General features: G+C 38.3%; 1 protein-coding gene across 2 annotated transcripts in view; it reads right to left on the bottom strand.

Annotated features, from left to right (window-relative positions):
- The window catches only part of MAGI2 (membrane associated guanylate kinase, WW and PDZ domain containing 2), a 1,098,388-nt gene that overhangs the window by 110,573 nt on the left and 967,151 nt on the right, over positions 1–20,664 (bottom strand). The window contains exons 13-15 of one of the 2 annotated variants that reach the window (XM_072965145.1): positions 15,850–15,891; positions 8,677–8,768; positions 128–320 (exon numbers count right to left, since the gene is read on the bottom strand). In XM_072965145.1, coding sequence (XP_072821246.1) covers positions 128–320; positions 8,677–8,768; positions 15,850–15,891 — 327 coding nt within the window. The remainder of the gene's footprint in view (positions 1–127; positions 321–8,676; positions 8,769–15,849; positions 15,892–20,664) is intronic. The other variant, XM_072965146.1, reaches the window with a different exon arrangement.

Below are 20,664 nucleotides of genomic sequence, written 5' to 3'. Positions count from 1 at the left end.
AGGTTGGCTTTTTCCTCATATAGTATAGAAACCAATTTAAAACATTGTTTCAAGTGTCCTGACCATGACTCACAGAAGCATCTCACCATCTAACCCTCAACTCTTGCTGCTGGTTCGAGTTACACACCTCCACATAGCACCTTTCTTCTCACAGTGAGGTTGACCTGCCCATTCCGGGCCGCATGGTGCATGAGGTCGATGACATAGCGGTGGGTCTTGCCAGCCACCGGAATCCCATCCACATAGACGAGCTCGTCCCCCGGGTGGAGGCGGCCATCTCTGTCAGCTGAGCCCATGGCGATGACAGCTCCAATCAAAATCTGGAGAAGCAGTGAGAAGGAAAGGACATTTATGTTTCAAACATATATACATACATAAAGTTACTCAGTGGGAGATTTCACTCCCTCAGTCTACTCCTTGCTCCAAATCTGAGCATATAGTTGAAAAATGAAAAATGAAAGGCTGAAAAAACGAAGAGGCTAACTCCTCTTTGAGAAATAAATGTTTTGAACTCGCTGCTGATGGCAATGAAGTCTGGGGGGACACTAGCTGACTGGCTCATAAGTTATCACCCTTAACTCCAAATAATGTGACGCCATTGTCAACCATACGTGGGTTCTGAATGGAAACAAATTAGGGATGAAATCCTGGCTTCACTTTATTTGTGTGGCTTTTTAACCTCCGTGAGCCTCAGTTCTTCACCTGCAAAACAGGGAAATAAAATAATAGGACTTCCTTTATGGAGGTGTTAGGAAAGTGAATGAGATAGTGCATGAGAAGTTTTTACTCTACTCGGCAGTGTGAGGGGTCCAAAGATGTCAGGGGAAACTAGCTGCTGCACAGTATTAAATTCAGATAAAGGTTCAAAGTGTTTTTCATCTTTTAATTCTTGCTTTGCTTTGAAAAGCTGGAGGTAAGGAGAAAACAAGACAAAACAAAGAAAAACTCATCGTTGGCTTTTCCTGGTCAGCTGACATACATAAAAAATCAGATCTCCAGATTTTTGCTCCATTCCTTTCAACACTTCCTTAGAGCACTTCCTTGGCACAAAGGATGTCCTCGGTTCCGCCTGTCCCCTGCAAAGCTTCTGCTATTTAGGTGGCTACCATATCAGGAAATGTGGAGGTACCCATCTGGGAAATGCATGTATTGTTATAATTCCCTGAACCAGGAACTGTGATGAAAGGCATAACATAAGGCTTCCTACTTCCCATTAGAAACACTCAATTTAGTGTCCATTAGTAAGGTTTTTTTTTTTTTCTCAGAGGAAAGACAATAGCACTAAATATTTTAGTTTTGCTGTTTAACCTACAATTTTTCTAACTCATGGACAACAAAGTTCAAAAGAAAAGTTTTTGTCAAGTGGCTTAGCCTCCCAGTATCTGAAGGCAGTGGTTACTGTTAACCTGAAAATATTACGGTGGCTGTATTTTAGGTTGCATTTTAAGTCTTTATAAAATGATCCCTTGCTCACAGACTGATTTCTTTCAGGGACTAATTTTTTTCAAATCCCAGATCTGTGGGTTCCAGCTCATTTGCAGAGCTGCTCCATTGAGACCATGGCAGTGTGTCTTCAGGTTTGGCAGCAGACGATTCCCTCTTACTCAGTCACACTTTTCAGTGTGGCCCGTCAACAACACAACACAGCCACAGACCTGAACGCTCAGGCTTTCTCAGGTACATGCAAAATTATGGTCTGAAGAACAAATAGTCTTCTTTTCTCCTGAGGACTTCATAGCCTTGGTCCACTGAATAGCTCTCTTTATTCAAAAGAATGAAAATTCCCCACCACTACAGCTGTTTTTCCCTATTTCTGGGTTGGGTGGGATGGGTGGGAAGTAGCTTTGTTTCCATCTGGGATATTAGTGCCCTGATGACTGATTCATTATTGCTCTCACAGGGAACACCACACCTCCCGTCTTGGATTGGCGGGGCTGTGCCCATCTGCTATAGCCCAGCAGTCAGCCGAGCTTCTGACACTCTCCACTTTCCGTTACTGCCATGACAATCAGAATTTATGAATTTCCTTCTAAAGATGTTCCAATCTTTTCTTCAAAAGACTCAATCCACTAAGAAGTGCTTCAAAGATTTAGTAAGTGCTTTGTGCAAAAGCCAGTTAAAATTAATGTTTATGTTTCTCCACTGCCCCATGAAAAGCTTCATCTACCTGCATTAGTCCAAAGAAAATGCTTCAACATTTAGATTTCCTGTATGCCTTACTGGGAGAGTTTATAGCTAGTTACAGAGAAAGAGTGAACTTCTTGGCTGGTTAATTACCAACTTTAAGCTATAACTAAGTGATGAAAATGAACCAAAAAAATAGGTTACAACTGAGAGAGCTACTGCTGCAAATTGGGCCCTCTACAAAAATAGTAAAAATGAAATTTCACACAGGGAAATTCTCATTCCTCTCTTGCTGGAGGAAAACAGCAAACATACAGTATACAGATACTCTTGAAGTTATCTTTTATGTTACTAGTTAAATATCATCCATTAAAAGGAAAATCCCAGCAAAACATCTGTTTTTCTACTGTACTGCTGTGATACGAAGTAGTCTCTTCACTAATTAATTCATTTATCCAGCAAATATTTGTTGAGGGACACTTCTTGGTGCTAGGAATTCAACAGTGGGCAATAAACAAAAATCTCTGTCCTGTAGAGCCGTTTCAGCAGCTAGACAGTAATATATGTAATAAATCCGTAAATTATGTTGTATGCTAGCAGGCAGGTACGATGGAAAAACTAGAGCGAGGTTGGGGTGGGTGGGTGACAGTCGTGAGGCCAAGCTGGCATTAGGGCAGGTTAGAGCAGGTCTCACCAAGAAGCTGACATCTGAGCAAAAACTGAAGTTCACTGGACACTTTTTTTTTAACTTGAAGCTTGAATCTTCAAACTTTAGTTTGCTCTATCAAATCTTACACATTTATTTCCAAATAAACAATGTATTCAATATAATTTCTTATGTAGTATTACATGATTATGTATATACCTAGTTATGTAATTACACTGTATAATCCACCCTCACCTTGATTCAAAAAAAGGGTGCCACAGTTATGAATAAACTGGAATTGAGCTGAGCGAGGTGACCTGGAGGAGGCATTAGAGCTGCTTGTCCACGAGCTTGCATATGTGAGTTACACTTGCCCCTTCCTTCAGGAATGGCTGCCTTTGCTGGTACTCCATAGCTGATCATGTGCCTGTCACTGCTTCTGGTTCTCATGCTGCTTTTGTTCCTTAGCCTTTGGCCATTTTGCACCTTTGTGCACTGTTTCACTGCTGACACACAGCTAGCTCTATATGTCTATTCACGGGGGAAAAAAATCCAGCTTTTTTTTTTTTTAAATTTGAAAATACCTTATACACTTGACACATATGACTAGTTTATTTCCTATCTGCCTGGGACTGGACAATCTGATTCCTTCTTGCACTGTAACTCATATTGACTTCCATATATATATATCCTCATGCTCACTTAAGCTTTTGAAGACATGTCTCAGGATATCTGACCCTTAAAGTCAGTAGTTACAAAATTTAGGATGAACACATGAATCACACGATGAGCTTGTTAAAATATAGAGCTCTGCACCTACCCAGAGAGTCAGATTCTGCAGGCCTGGGTAGAACCTGAGATCTGCATGTTTAATAAGCTCCCAGGAGATGCTGGGTGCTTCTGGTCTGTAGCTCAAAAACACCTTCAGTGCCAAGGTTCTGAGCATTCTCACTCCAACCAGTGGTCACAGATTCCATGGTCCCACTGGTCACATTCCAAGTCCACTGAGAGACTCTCCCTCTAGTGCCTGGCCTCAGCTCCCTCCTACAAGGGTCACTTTCCACGTCCGCAGAGGGACTTGCCCAGAGTGCATGGTCCAGGCTCCCTGACCCATCAGGCTACATTTTCCTTCTGGTCTTGCTGACCCCTGGCTACCCTGACGGTGAGCCTTCCCAGCTAACACTGACCTCCCTTCTCACCTCACCGGATCCTTCAACATCTGAGGGGCCTTCAGTCTTGCTCATCAGCTTTCTCATGGCTCTTGGAGGAGCTCTTTATCCTGCCTCTAATGCTTTGGACCTGAAGGAGGAGCTCTGTGGGGAACAGATCAAGAAAGACACTGCCCCTCCACTCCCTGGCATCCCGAACAACTGACCCGGCCTTGTCTTTCCAACTGCCTTGTCTAAAAATCAAAAGAATCAAAACTCCATAACTCTAATCTAATAGGCTGTGAGGACACAGAACAAAACGAAATGTTTGATATGAAATAACAGCAATTCACATTCAAGTGGCTGATATCCCAGTAAGCACGGAGGAAAAAACTAACACAAAAAAGAGAACAAAAATAAGAAACAAACAAAACCAAAACCAACTTTGCAATCCTTTTAATTTAATTTAATTTAATTCTCGGCCACTACCTAATGCCAGTCTACCCCCAGCAGGTCTGATCTGCCAGCACTACAGCCCGGGCAACTTGCTAAGGTGGCCGGCAGAAGTCAGGCTCTTGCCTTCTGGAACTCCTCCACAAGTCTGCCCCAGACTCGCGTGCCAAGGCCTGTGTCTAGCATCACCTCTCTCTTTCTATGAAGATTTTCTCCACACGGGCCTTTCTCGACCACAGTGTTTTCCAAACCTTTCCACCTTGACACCTCCCATCTCTTTTCAGCTCACAGCTGGGGATCCCATTTTCTTTCCTTTGTGGCATTTTTTTTTTATTTCTTTCTATTTCTATTGTTACTTAACTGTGAAAAGTATTTCCTCTTGCAGGAAAAATGCCTATACGCTTTGTCTGCGCTGGAGTCCTGCTGTTCATTATTTGCTGAAAGCCATGTTGTCGTGTTTAGTGTGCACCCTGAGATGTCAATACCATCTCGTCTACGTTGAGGCAGAAACCCATTTGATGTAATTTATGAGACCTCCTGGGGTTAGGGACTAAGTCACCTTGACGCGCCTCTCCCTTTGTAGTGCATCAGAAATTAAGTGAGGCTAGCAAGCTCTGTCTGTGTGTTATCCCTGGGCTTACACTGGAGGGGAGCAGGAAGGAAAGGATGGGAGACCTTTACAGCAGACTCACTCTTCCTGATACGGTCTTTCTGAGGTGCAACATTCTGGTCTTCAAGACATTATATTGTGACTTTGCTTGCTTCAGGGAGATTAAGGCTTCCAGTTTATGGCTTAAACGTCAAAACTGTAACTTGCACCCCAAGTATGTTTTAAATCATGCAAATGAAAGAATAAAGCAGAATAAATCTAAATAAACATAATGAGGATTACCAGCAAACACGGAATCTGAGGAGACTTATAAACTCTGGATGCCTGCCCACAATGCAGGAGAAAACACTCGGGAGTGCAAAGTCAGTGTTCAGAAGGGTTGGTGACCTGTGTACTGACCCAGAAAGCTGTCCTGAGGCTGTATGGTGACCACGGCTACATTCACACGCTTGAGCTTTTTTTTTTTTTTCTAAATTGAAGTACAGGCAGTTTACAATGCTGTGTCAATTTCTCGTGTACAGCATAAAAGTTCAGTCATATATATGCATTTTTATATTCTTTTTCATTATAGGTTACTACAAGATATTGAATACAGTTCCCTGTGCTATACAGTATAAACTTGTTGTTTACCTATTTTAAATATAGTAGTTAGTATCTGCAAATATAGTAGTTACTAAATGCAAATAAATTGGGAGTTTGAACTTCATTCTGAACAACATGTGTTCCATTTGAGTAACAATTCTACTGCTTCTGGCCAGGCCAAGTTTAGCTAGACCCTTCCCTTCCTGAGCCAGCTGACACCATGCCTTTCCTGTCTCAGTCAATGCAATCTCTTCCACCTCCGAAGAGGGGGAGACGGTGAAGAGAATATGGTGCTGTGAATGGTGCTCACTTACCCACACAGCAGACAAAGCATGAGCCCTTGGGGTTTGGGGAGTCCAGCAGAGTAAGAATTTTATATTTCAAAGACTATATTGAAGAAAGCATTATAGGAAGAATAGAAATTTTGTGGTTTCCCTTTACATTTACTTTACAGTTTAATTTTTCTCTCTATTTTATTTCCTTCCTGATCTTTATTATTTCCTTCCTTCTGTTGACTTTAGGTTTTGTTTGCTCTTCTTTATCTAATTCTTTTAGGTGATAGGTTAGGTTGTTTACTTGAGATTGTTCTTTTTTGAGGAACGCCTTTATCATTATGAACTTCCCTCTTAGGACTGCTTTTGCTGCATCCCATAGATTTTGTGTGATTGTATTTTCATTGTCATTTGTCTCAAAGTATTTTTTAATTTCTTCTTTGATTTCATCGACTCACTGGTTTTTTTAGTAGCATCTTGTTTAATCTCCATGCTGTCATTTTTTTTCTCCTTTGTTTTCCTGTGGTTGATTTCTAGTTTCATGGCACTGTGGTCAGAAAAGATGCTTGAAATAATTTCTATCCACTTAAATTTGTTGAGGCTTCTTTTGTGCCCGAGTACATGATCTATCCTAGAGAATGTTCCATGTGCACTTGAAAAGAATGTATATTCCATTTTTGAGGGGATGTAATGTCCTAAAAATATCAACCAAGTCCAGCTGTTCTACTGTGTCATTTAGTATCTCCGTTGACTTATTGATTATAGTTTAATCTTTCACTTGTGTTTATATATAAGAGAAGGGACCTGATCAAATTTTCAGTGCTTAGGGACCGCAGAAACCATGATCTGACTCTGGTTGAAGATTCCTTTAGAACAAAATATTCATCTTCTTGATTTCTTTAAATCTAATCCTCTGGGATGGGAATCTCAAACACGGAAGACACAATAAATAACATAGGCATTAGACAGTTTTGGGAACTGTGCCCACACTCAGTATAAAAAGGACCACTGCTGAGTTCCCCCAGTTGTTGTCATGGAGGAAGGCAAGCCTGATGTTGCTAGATGTATTTTCAAGAGGAGATGGGACTCTAAATTTTTTTAAATGTGAAATTAGTTGATGCACAGCAATGTTTAGCTGGGGGAGCTAAGCAAAGCATGGTGTAGGGCTACCAGGACACCATCCCTGCTTCCAGGACTGGGCCATTTTAATTCCACAGAGCCTGCAGGACTTAGAGGTCTCAAAATATATAAACTTCAGATCATTATTGTTCTGAGAAGCTCAGATTACAGTTTTGGCTGGGTGAGGAAGACTCTCTTCAATTCCATTTGACATGCATTTATTGTGTCACAGACTCTATGCTAGGCTTGGAAGACACAAACACCATCAAAACATGGCCCTTGTTTTCAAGGTGCTCATAGATTGGTAAGGTTTTTTTTTTTTTAAAGGCATGTCAGTCAGTGCATTCTAGAACAAACAGGCTCATCTTTCTGGTGGAGACTTCTGAAGTTTGCAAGTTGGAGGCATCATGTTAGTATAAGTGCAATAGATTCTGGTGGATTTACTCATAAATCCTCCACAAAAGTCTCAGCAAGGAGTGCCCACTGTCCCACAAAATGCTATGAAGATCATCTTAAGTTGCTATTGTATTTTGGATACGATTTTGTTTTGTTTCCTTCATTCAGTATCTTTTAAGAATAAGGCTGTGCAATAAGACAGTTCTGGACTGTACCTGAGAATTTGTGCTAATAAGGAGACTTGTGGTGAGCACCTGATAGCTTATGCCACAGGGTGGAGCCGACCACACCTTTACAGATTCCTTTAATATGTCAGATTAACTTTTTTTCCCCTCCTGAAGATATCTGCCTGTCAGTGGTTCAGTTTTATTTTCTCGAATAATCGACCAACAAGAGAGATGATGATGATAAACATTTACTCAACCGCTAATATGATCCAGAGCTTTGTCTAGGTTACCTTCTTTAATTCTTAAAGCAACAGAGGACTTCTGTTACTCTCATCTTACAGAGGAAACTGAGCCTTAGAGCTTTAGTCCCTTGCAGAGCTAGGTTGGGGTACCAGTGCCTCAGCTGGTTTGGGGTGTCATTAATTCAAACCTTTTGTAAACTTGACTTCGTCACACTGGGTACCATTTAAGACACATCTTTTACAATGAGTGTTTTATGGCTGATATGTTAATACATGCTCATAAGTCTAACTTGCTGTGTTTTCTGCATATTCATCAATATATTAACATACAATAATTTACAAATATAATTTATATGTAATATATTTATACAAATATATACAATTTCTCCAGAGTCCTTTCCAAATTCTCAACATTGTGCCAACTGAAGCTGACTTCATGAACACCCACACTCTCACGGTAATCCCCTAATTCAAATCTGGCTGAGATTCTGCAGGACTATGTTTGATTTTACGTGTCTACCCCTATGTGTTCTCTCCCCTGCAGTTTTGACTGAAAACACAGACAATTTTGCTGTTCTGCATCATCTCCTCACATATATCTTCTGCCATACTGCACGTTTATCTATGAGCTCCTGCCCAGAGAACAGAGGTCCGATACGATTAAATAACTGAAATATTCAAGAGGAATCCAGTCCATTGTTAAAAAGAGTAATGCCCTTCTCTTAATGAACTATGCGTTGATTTATGATGATATATTGGCACAGAAGCACTGGCATGTTTTGAGGTAAAACAAACCTCAAAAATTTTTATGTTGAGTACTAAAAGATTTCCTTTTAGATACCATACTGAATGATATTTACACACACACACACACACACCATAACCCAAAGTGTGGAAATTAAGAAGAGTCAACTCACAGGCTGTCCAGGCTCATCTCCCCCAAGGATTCTGAAGCCGAATCCAGACTCCATCCTGCGAAGGTGAACATCCAGCTCCTTATAATCTGGACCTGGCATAAAGGAGATCCCATTGAGTAATGAATCCTGCCTTCTCCCCACCCCCTGAGGAACTGAACACACCAATGATAAATTAATTTTTTGGATGTGATTAATACGAGTGCTGTAAGAGTTGGTGAAGAGCATAGAGAATAAAAAAAATACATATGGTAACAAAAAAGTAGGCATTCCAAAGTTAGGTGGTCTCTGGATTAACAGTGACCAGCCAAGGGCATTACTAGGGTATGACCATAGGCAGAAGGAGCACGTGAATTTTCTGAGTGGAAAAAAAAAATGATGCCTCTGTAATTCTTTATTTTCCTGAAAACACAGATTGCCCTCAAGAAGACTGGCTGTCACTTCGGGGATGTTACTGTGACTAGAACAATTGTTTTACACGTTTGAGAGAACAGATGGTAACACCCTGGAACTACCTGGTAAAGTACTACCTAATAACTTACTAATAGCTGTTTATGACACGACGTGTCCTGTTTAGTGTGTGTGTACGGTGAGTGGGGACAGATATACTTACACCTAATAGAAGTTGTCTCTTTTAAAATCTTGTGAAAATTAGAAAGGATAAAATTTAAACTTTGCTCTGTTGTGGTTTGAGTTAAGTTTTAATTTTCGACAAACTCCTTTAGGATTTTTGTAACTTAGGGGTAGAAATTTGCCTGGGTTTAAGTGAACTCTTATCCCCCAAAGCATTTTAAAATACAGAAGCCACTAGTAGGTTCACTACTGACTTCATGAGCATATTCAAAAAAAAACTAGAAAAGGGATACTTTTCTGCAGTTAGCTGGAGGAACAGAAATGTACTTTAAAAATAAGCCAGGAAACTCTTCTGAATGTAATTTTTTTTCAGCCCTAGAACAAAAATAAGAAACCTTTTGCCTTTTTAAGGATAATATGATTTAAATATGATTTAAGCTTACTCCCTGCCCCTGGCCCTTTGAACCTTCCTCAGGGGAAAACATCTCAACCACGTCTGGGTTGTGCATACTTTCACGGCCACTATTAGGATGTCAAGCAATGATCAGCAACTTGGGGGAATACTTATTAATGTCATCCTTTGCTTAAGAAGTACTTAGTGATCTCTGGGCCGTAACAGTTCAAAGGAAGTATTAGAACTGACAGAAGCAAGTATTAAGCTAAATTCTCCTTGCTTAAACAGAATGGTTTTGGAAACTGGGATGGGATTTCAGTGGAGAATCCTCATGGGACAGGAAGTTTATGTCTGAGCCATTTGGATATACAGTAATAGTCATAGTTGAGAGAAAGGCTCAGTAAGTGATGGCCAGGCAAATTTTTTCCAGGTTCTACAGTAAGTGGAGCTGCTGACGTGATACAGTAAACCAAGCACAGTGATGCTGGGCCCTCCAGCCTGGGCTGTGCATTCCCAGTGAAAAGTGGAAGGCAAGTCATTCACTTCTGAAATGTAGGCATAAAATGATTATGTGTCTAGTGCTTTCAAGGAAAAAAAGGTGAATCAGGCACTTAAGTACAAATGTATATTAGTATATATCATTCAAGACACTGAATTTCATGCCCTTTTGTGACCAGATGCACATATAACCAGAGTCTTTTCCACCCAAGAACAAACACAAAACTCAAAGAAGAATAACCAATTGGATCTCCACATCCATTAGTCATCCTTTACAAACTGTACAGGCATTAATATTTTAAAGAAGACAACTCAGAAGAATTCAGTTCCTATTAAACAGCTAATTAGAGTTGGGTGATAAAAGGAAAATGAAAACTTTGCCCTACACTCTACGAGTCTCAACTGACTTCTAATCTCAGCTATACTGAGGTCTACAATATCACATATAAAATCACATATTGGGGTGTGAGACATACTTTCGGAAATCTGGAGGCAGCTGGAGCAGCCCTACAAAATCATGGCAGGTACCCTCTCCCAAGGGAGGCAGAAAGGCGAGGGGAGATGGGAAGATGACAGATAATGCCTGCTCACTGTTCAAACCCCTAAAACTTGGTTATGATACGAATGCTCACAGCAATTTCTTCTCTAGATGACTTTAAACTTAGAGGACTCTTTCTATATGTAAAACTTACAAAGAGAGCATGATATATTTCTGATACTTAAAATTAATGATAGAGCTAGCATATGTTTAATCAGAACTTTCCATCGCTCAGAGATACTCTCATTTTTGCACGGCTGGTGAGTATGTTAAGAGTGAAATTGTTCCTCCAATGGCTTCTGCACCAATCCATATTGCATGAGGAGCTCTAAAAGGAGTTTACTGTGTGATCCATTTTATTTGCTGAGTAAAACTTTCCCCCAAGGAAATGCTGAAATTTTAACAATGCCAGTAATGGAATTTTGAGATGTGCCAAGGTAGAAGGGAGTTGTGTCAGAGAATACTGTGATTCCTGGGGGCAACTGGAAAGCTTTTCCTTAATGAATGACTCAGGACTCCTTTTTATTTAGGAAAAAAAATACAGATGTTTGCTAGTTAATTTTTTTAACTCTGGAGAAGTCTGAAGCTGTGAGCAGGACACAGATCCTCCTCCCCTCTTTCTGTGCATTTTGGGGACATTTCAATCTCCAGACTATTGCTCTGACCACTCTGATTTCAAATACAGGGTGATATATGCCAACCATGTCATCTTCACTCTCCATTCTTTCAGGCAGAGATGGCCAGCTTCACAGTACATGAGCAAGTAGAGAGAGGCAATGGGAGACCCACTAGAGAAGTGTGCCTGCAGATGTGATTTACTTTTTTTTTAACATTTTTTATTGATTTATAATCATTTTACAATGTTGTGTCAAATTCCAGTGTTCAGCACAATTTTTCAGTCATTCATGGACATATACACACTCATTGTCACATTTTTTTCTCTGTGAGTTATCATAACATTTTGTGTGTATTTCCCTGTGCTATACAGTGTAATCTTGTTCATCTATTCTACAATTTTGAAATCCCAGTCTATCCCTTCCCACCCTCCACCCTCCTTGTAACCACAAGTCTATATTCTCTGTCTGTGAGTCTATTTCTGTCCTGTAGATGTGATTTACTTTTTATTTCTTTGTTAATTTTGAACACAAACTCACAGGCTGCAGGGCATGGAAACCAGAGAAATAGTCAATTAGAAAAAAAGTTTAAATGATAGATCGTGCCTTGAGGCAGAGGTTTTTTGTTTGTTTGTTTTTGGTTGCTGTTTAAGGAAAATAAGAGCTTTTAGAAAGATAATTTTTCTTTGGTTTCTTTCTTCCCCCACCCATTTGAGACTGGCTTTAAAAAATACCTAAAATTATATGCAAAAAGCTGGAAGCATGACTTTTTTTCCTTCCTGCTTTGTTAGCGTCTTGAAAGATGATGTTTCTGGTACTTTCCTTTAGCTGCTCTTCTGGCCTGATGACATGTTCAAAATGATGGCATCATGCTTTATCTCTTCCCCTGTTAAGTCAAGAACTTCAATCATGCCCCCACCAATATTTTTTTTTCTCTTCTTTCTTATTTTTTCTGTTTCTGTGCTCTTTTCCTATATTCTTTTCCCTCAGCACTTTTTGCAGAACTTTCAGGTGTACTCTAAGGCATTGCTTGGTGCAAATCAAGATGAGGCAGTGGTTGTGAAGTGGACTGAGAAGAGCCAGTAGACTCTTTGGACATTGGTGTTCAATGGCTACCCATGGCCAGTATTGCTTGTTCCTTAGAAGTTGGGTCCCATGATCCTCAGGCATTACGAAATAATGCATATTAAGATACTCGTCCCAGAAGGGACTTCACATGACCACTGTGGCAGACTATGGGAATGCAATTTACAAGTCTGGATTAATCCTGGGCTTCCATTAATATTGAAGAAGGTAATATATTTAAATATAGCAAATGGTGGCCACATCCAGGTAGCAGGGCAACCTCTCTCATAATAAAGAAAAGCAGTATTTCAAAAGCTGATTCTTTTTTTTTTTGCACTGACTCCTGGAGGCTTCATATGCTATATGTAACCTTGGTCTAGCTTTTGAAAGACATGGATTTGTGCACAGTTTCAGGCAAAAGGATGGGTGGCTGAACACAAATGATTAAATTTGGTGATTGGATCCAAGCTTCAAAAATGCAAAGAATGCCATTTTTATGGATTAATTTGGCGCACAGAATGCTGCTGTAAACATGTCAATTAAATTTTGGTACTTGAATCCCCTTTCATGTTTTAATTAAACATAAGCACCATGGGCTTATTATCATAGTTTGGCCCAGAGGATGAATTCATTCAATTCTTCCTGCTGGAAAAAGTATACATTTTTTGGCTTTTCCTTGTAAAGAGATCCAGGAAAGACAGCATGAGAAAGTACTCAAGAATCAACGGTGGTTATTAAATATGTCCCTGACATCTGGATTTTCTTACGCACTCCAGATACAGAATGAGTTAAACAAGAGTTAAGAGGTTTTTATTGCTTGAATCTAACATTACCAGATAAATAACTAATACATTTTTGCCTTAGAAGAATCCCTTCTCTCTCCTTTTTTTTCTTTATACCTTTGGTAATGTGAACATGGCCAGTCACATTTTAGACACAGTAGATGCTCTCTCTCACTCTCCGTTTGATTCTCTTCAAATAACTAAAGCCTTCAGATAAACTCAGATTTCCCCCATCCTTAATATCCACTTGCTCTCCCCAACCACTTCTTTCTTGGACGAGCGGTCTCTAGTGAAGTCTCTACTCTCTCATCATTAACTAACTCCTGCTAGTCTGGTTTCCGATCTCTTGGCATTACTGAACTGCTCTCTTTAAGGTCACTGATGACATCCTAATGGTCAAATCCAATGGCCATTTTTTTTCTTTGTTCATTTTGATTGATTTCTGTCTCATTTTTTGTTGACACAAACCCTGTCAGAACCCTGATTTCTTTTGTTTCTAAACAAGAAAAGGTATCTCTCCAGAAGTGATTTCTACTCTTGGTTTCTGTGATACTCCACACCCTGGTTCTCTTGCCTTTGCATGGAGCTGTCCATTCAAAGGGACTGACTATAAATTCACTGTTTCTTACTAACACACTCCTTTGGTGATGGCATAATTACCTCTGTCTACTGATAGTATTCCATTATGCACAGCTGTAGGAGTTGCTGAATGAATGTTTCTTGAATTTAATTGTTTTAAGATACTTGCTAATCTAGTGGACCTGACAAACCACAGCACTATTCTACTACTGAGTTATCACTTAGCTTCATAATTACATTATTTAGGACGTCCTACTAACAATTTTGCCTCTGTACCTGAGCATCCTGTGCAGCTAAGGCTAATAAAATACCTTATAATTATGACAAATACATTCAAGTCAAAAATGATGCCAAATAATTTGATAAAGAACATTTTAAAAATACAAGCAGTAGTATGGGAGATCTATCTATTTTGAATGCAGTCATAATTTTCCAGAATAGTTTCATAACTTGTATGGACATTTAACAAAATATTTGGATTGGTTCTTTTCCTGAAAATCTGGATTGCACAGAAGTAAAATATACTCAAACTATATTGTAACTTTTCTCTTTCAAGTAATACATATTTTTTGAAATGTAAAAAGTATCATCTTGCACATATATCAAAGTAATTTAAGCTATTTAGATGGTCATTTTTCTCTTTTTTTGTTTTTAAATAAAGTACATTCAGAAGGTGAGATTTTAAAGAAATGTGCTTGCTGTGGACAGTAAACTGAGATTTAGAACCTCAAATCAAATCTGGCTTTCATTTTGCAACAATAATTACTAGGTCTCATTTTCCCTGTGGGTATAAGATATTCTTCAAAACAACAAAAGATTTTACAGTCAGTATATACAAATAATTATGCTTTAAAAAAATTTCAGACCAAGCTAAACAAATACTTTAGACATTATCTGAGAATAAAATGCTAAGCAACAGCTTCCATATTTTCTACATATCCAAAAAAATGACATGGAAACTTACAGAATGAAATGATCTCAAGCACATATATTCTCCAAGGGGTGTTAGAACATGCTGAGATGGATAATGAGCTGTCATCATGGAAACACTCTAGAGATGTGTGCTGTGAGCCCACAGACCTGAAATAGTACTATTATTATGAAACGTTCTTTTCTACAATTGTTTCAGTGTTCTGGCTTTCAATCCAGTGGTCTAATCAGCTGTTCAAAGCGCTTCCTAAGAGTAAGGAAACCTGAGTCTCCCTTTTCCTCATTCATTTCCATAATAACTAAATATTTCAGTCCAAATCCAACTAATAAGTATTTTCAGAATGGCTAGGTCAAAAAATTATTTTTCTTTTAAGTAAATTTATTGATTATTATTAAAAGCCCTTGTAAACATGAAACTATGATATTCTATCCTAACTTAAAATATTATTGAAATGTAGCATTTTATAATGGGTATGGTTTTAAAAAATTAAATTGTTGTAGGTGTTCAACTGACGTGAAAATAATTTCATTTCACATTAGCAAAATTTCCAGTAAGTTGTATGGAAATGTCTAAATTGCAAATCTCCTTAGACACTCTAGATTCCTATTTCTATTTATCTAGTCCAGTGCTGTCCATTATAAACAATATGTAAACTACATAGGTAATATAAAATTTTCTAGTAGCCACATTTTAAAAAACAAAAAAAATAGGTAAACTCAATTTTAATAATATATGCTTAACCTAACATACCTCAAATTTTATTCAAGCATGAATCAATACAAAAATAATTAATGAGGTACTACACGTTTCTTTTTTTCTACAGCACTCTTACAAACTCAGAATGGCTACATTTCAAGTGCCTCACAGCCACATGTGTCTAGAAGCTTTGGTATTGGACAGCATGGATCTAGTTAGGTGGCTTTCTTTGGCACCTGGTTTTTAATCTAGTCTTTTACTAAAGCATTTTATGAAGGAAATTAATGAATGTAACTATTTTCCTTTGTCTTTTGTTTGTTTCCTTGGCAGTCATTTAGGCCAAACTTGGTGAGACTTGCCTTCTAGCTTACATACATGCTTCTGTGGGTGAGTGAAATTAGCAGGTGACTATATACTAATAAACTGAGACTACTCAGAAGAATGATTTGTTACACAAAATGGAAGACATTTCATTCACAGGACTGTGAGTACTGAAGAATACTTGCCAGAGGAATCCATTCGAAAACTGGTCCTTGGTGGCACTTGTTCTGGATGGGAAAATCGGGAATTAATATTGAAATTCATTTATGGCATTTTAAAATTCATTTTTACTTTTTTTCTTTTTTAACAATTGTAACTCACCCCCAATCTTGTGCTCATGTTTAATGATAATTTTTTCTCTAAAATCCATGGGGCTTAGTGGACAGATTTACCCTGTTTTATGTATATGAATATGTCTGTAAATGTATTTCTTTCACATGCAGGTAAAAATCTGAATTCTTTTAGATCAGAATGGAAAAAAAGATCACCATTTCAAACATTAAGCTTTGATTCTAAGTATAAGAATGCTTATTTGAAAGTTAAGTCAATATAGAACCTGAAATAAATACAATAAAGATTTTTGAAATGATGTTATGATATTGTGTCACCAAACGTTGAAGTGAAAAGTGAAAAATTCAGTACTTCTGTTGATTTATGTACACCAGTCCAAATATTTTGATACTTGCAATTATTTGGATAGTTGAAGTTATGTATAAGTAGTTAAATAAAATTGGTTTTATTTTAGCAACAGAGATCCTTCATGAGAATTATGTCATCTATGCTACACAGAATATAAAAGTTCATGGATATGAGTGTAAAATACTATTACTATATACACTATAATATACACAAAGCCCTATGAAAAAATGTTTTTTTAATTATTAAACTTAAAAAATTAAATAAGACTAAATTCTGATTGCTTTCTTACTGAGCTCCATTTGTTTCAAATAAAGAGTTCTATGCTATTCAACAATGAAAATGAAACAGAAGGCTCTTGAGGGGATGACGAGGCTGTTCCCCACTGTACCCTGCACAGCTGGTCTCACTCACTGCGGGCAGAATGAGCCTCCCTGCCAGGCAATCTGTGTTTTCACAGTAAAGGCAAATCAGTTTTCTAGCAGAATTATTTTTTTAAAAAAACCTCCATGTGTAGTGTAACCGATTAGGATTACAAATTGAGAAATATCCTTTCATCATAAAGGTGGAGCTGTATCAGGGATGGAAGACCACTCCCTTCTAAACATTTCCATTAGTTGTGAAACTGACATTTTATATTACCATAATCTCACTAGGACCTACTTGCCATCCAGCAATTACACTCAGTTTGCTGCAGTCCTGATGGTCTCATTTTTATTCATCAAAGTACTTTGGGTTACACTGTCAACTTGCGCTGTCAACAAAATGCTTTGACATACTAAATAACTTTCAATCAAGGACTGATTTTAGAGTCTACTTCTCACATTTCCACCCCCTTTTACCCCATCTGATTTCAGGGACATTAAGTTTTAAACTACTGAAGGAAATAAATTTATAAGCTATCAGACTGAATCTATTTCTAAAATACAAGGGAAAAATGTGTCCCCAACCTAATTTTTATTTCACAACTTTTATTACTTAGCTATTTCTTTCTCTATTAAAAGAAACACGTTAGGAATATAAAAGTAGTACCATAGTTATTACAAAGCTACCTGAAAATACTAATTTTGAAATTATATTTCCAAATTAAAATTTACATGTGAAAAATGGCAAACATAACTGGATTTACTGATCTCCTTTATCAATATATTATAACTGCAAAGTGATGCATAAAGTGATATATCAGAAACTCCAGCTGAAAGGTAATTTTTTTCCCCACAGATCAGACCATAACATAAATTATAGTAAAGACAGCAAAAGATGATTTTCCCATGGGAACTAGGTATAGGAAATTAACCTCCAGGGTACAGCCAAGGACATTTTAAATGATAATGCTACTAAATTTCTTCCAGTCTTTTATGATTTTAATGCTAAAGACACTGATAAAAGGTCTTAACATTTACATATGATCTTATTAGTTTTTCACTAAAATAAGCTAGTGCTTCAGAGAACATCTGTGGGTGGTACTTTAAGGCCACTGGACACCAGCAATGACCAAGCAAATGAGGCCAGGGCCTGATCGAGCAAGTGTTCAGACGTGCAGATGTTCTCCTGGAAACCAAGGTAGCCTTTCATGATGGCAGCCATGAATTTATGAAAACCTTTCCTAAACCTATTGATGTTTCCAGCTTGACTGTATTGGGTATTTAATGACAAGGGCAAAAGAGACTGGAGGCAGGAAGGCTCAAGCAGAAGCCCTTTGCACAGGCTTCGGAGCTCTGGTTCTGAGCATGAAGCATCCTGTGCATCGACCTTGTGTGCTGATTCCCATCATCAGTTTCTGTTTAGTCTCAAGGTCTGTGCTGCCGTGGATATTTTTACATTACTCCATCTTTCCTAGTGGCTATGCCATTAGGATAGGAGACAGTGCAAACCACAGCCCTTGCTCACTAACAAGGAAAGAGCAGCAGAAAAACCAGTGGTTTAGAAATACAGCCACCCATCTGGGATAAGCCATGAATTACATGTGCATTACAATTCTGTACAATGAAAGAATTCCACATTGAACAATGAACAACAGAAGTGCAGGCTAAAAGGCCACAGATGTGAAAAGTACAATGTCCATTTTTGATTAGCTACGGACTATAATTTCATGTCAAATATAGTACTAAATACAGTTTTGCTCTTCCATTATGCTCTTTAACTGGCCTGTGGTTACCCCTGATTGTTACCTTTGGTGCAATACTCATTGCTTATTATGGGTTAATGTTTCTTAATTTCTCGAAAGAAAAATTGATCATGTGAGCTCATTTTGAACAAAGTCCAGAGGAATTTCTGTTCTAAAGAGGTTCTACCAGAAGGCACATTACACCATACGGATCCCTGACACTTTTATGATCCTACCTTTGAGTGATGTCTTACTGCAAAGGAGTATGGACATGCTGTACCTCATAAATTGCTTATTTATAATAACCAAGGTTCAATGAGAAGAGAAAAAAGTTTGGACAACTTCGGTCATAATTCAACTTGAGTTCACACCAAGGGACAGAATCATGAGGGAAGAATTTCAGAGAACAAGATTTTTCCTCTCTCTTTCTGTTTTCACTGGCTTGTCTGCTCCGGCTTCTGAGGCTGCATGGGGACTATGCCTCACGACCACCCAGAAATGGCCCCACGAACTGAGGGGGACAAGATAAACCTTTAGAGTAAGTCTGTCATCAAGAAAAGTGAAGCATCAGGACAAGGCCCTCATTCCTAAATCATCAAGTTCATCAGCATGATCAAAACTTTCTTTTGTCAGATTCCAAAGTGAGCCACACTCATTTCCTTTGGGAAGCACCTTGTATTGCCTTGCTTAGCATGAAAAGCAGGAGCCAGGGTAGCCATGTCTCTGCAGTTGTGTGAGTACAATCTTTCCTCAGAACAGGAAGACAGATAGGACAGACACAGTTAACTCCCTTTTGGCTTTGTGATCACTGCAATGTTGAATCTGATTTATTCTCTGTGATAAGAATGAGAACTTCTCTTCACTTAAATGAGTGAAGCTTCACTACCTACTCTTTCTACTCCATTTGCCATGCTCTAGATTTGCATATATGTACAGGTTTTGGGGCATGGGAGGAGTTCAGTGGGTGTCTGGCTACCAAGACAAGGAAGGCACCACGTACATCTTTACTGCAAACTAGGGATAAAACGTATGGACAAAGATTCAGTCAGCCAAATGAATTAGCTTGAAAGAAATAATTTATCTGAGTAGGTTTTAAAATTTTTATGTGTGGTCTGTACATTTTAGATATATGTATTTCTTGGACAGTAATGACATCTATCTCTTTAATGGACTATGTAGTAAAGAGAAATCATCTCATTTATCATTCAAATGAGGACAATCTGGAGCATGAAAGGGGAGCTATTAATTATGCCAGGACAAACCAGAACAGGACTGTCCCAGGCAGACTGGCATGAGTAGTCACCCTAGGTAGCCTAATGGGTAAGTAGGCCATTATAAAATACTTTTTATCATATCAGAATTATGTGACTGAAGCAATGGTGCAATCATATACAGAGAAGGAATGGCAGGAGGAGATGGGATGGAGAAAGCAGGGATTGCTTTTAGAAATCGCCCCCCCCCAATGTTAGAAATGGTGAAAGGACCCCAACATTGAGAATGTTAGCATGCAAACTGAGACAATTCAAGCTCTCCCTCTTGTGAATGCAAAGAAAATTAAAGTCCTTCTTCCATGAGATTTATGGGAAAAGGACAGAGAAGGGAGAAGTAAAAAATAGCATGGCTTATCTCATTACACAAAGGTGGGTATTTTTCTTTGCTTTCAATTTTAAAAAAGTCAAGTAATGGAAACAGCAAGAAGTCAATTATCAACAGAGGCTATTACACAAAGAAAAGTGAGGTTTATCTAAAAGTCTTGGCTAGAGATGAAGGTGGGCTGATTTTTGCTATTTTCTGGAAATTGTTGGTAATGATATAGGGTCAATGCTTGAATAACTAACATGAAAATCCAGAAACCCCACTGGTCAAAATTTCTCTTGGGACTTTTTAGGCATGATTCTTCTATTATGTATATAAGCTTTAAGCTTAGGAGGAATGAAACTAGAAAAAATCTTCCTTTTACAAAGAGTTCTCCAATAAGAACTAATGAGTTTTTTTTTGGTAATTAAAAGATATTTAACACAAGACACTGTCCTGATTAAACATCATTTTGCACATAGAACAAGAAACTACGGGTCTGTCTAACTATAAACTATTGTCTATATTTACTGCACAATTTTGCATGTTACACACTGATATTACTTGCTCTGCTGTATAATGCAATCTGGTTCAGAAATTGTTTTCCTACGTCTTTGTTCCCAATTTCACTGTAAGCTTCCAGTGAACGCAGATTATTTCTTGTGATTTTTCTCTTGTGGAG

The sequence above is a fragment of the Vicugna pacos genome, chromosome 7, assembly GCF_048564905.1.
Source record: "Vicugna pacos chromosome 7, VicPac4, whole genome shotgun sequence".
Taxonomy (NCBI): domain Eukaryota; kingdom Metazoa; phylum Chordata; class Mammalia; order Artiodactyla; family Camelidae; genus Vicugna; species Vicugna pacos.
The sequence above is the reverse complement of the archived record's forward strand: the minus strand, read 5'-3'. Positions and strand labels throughout refer to the sequence as shown.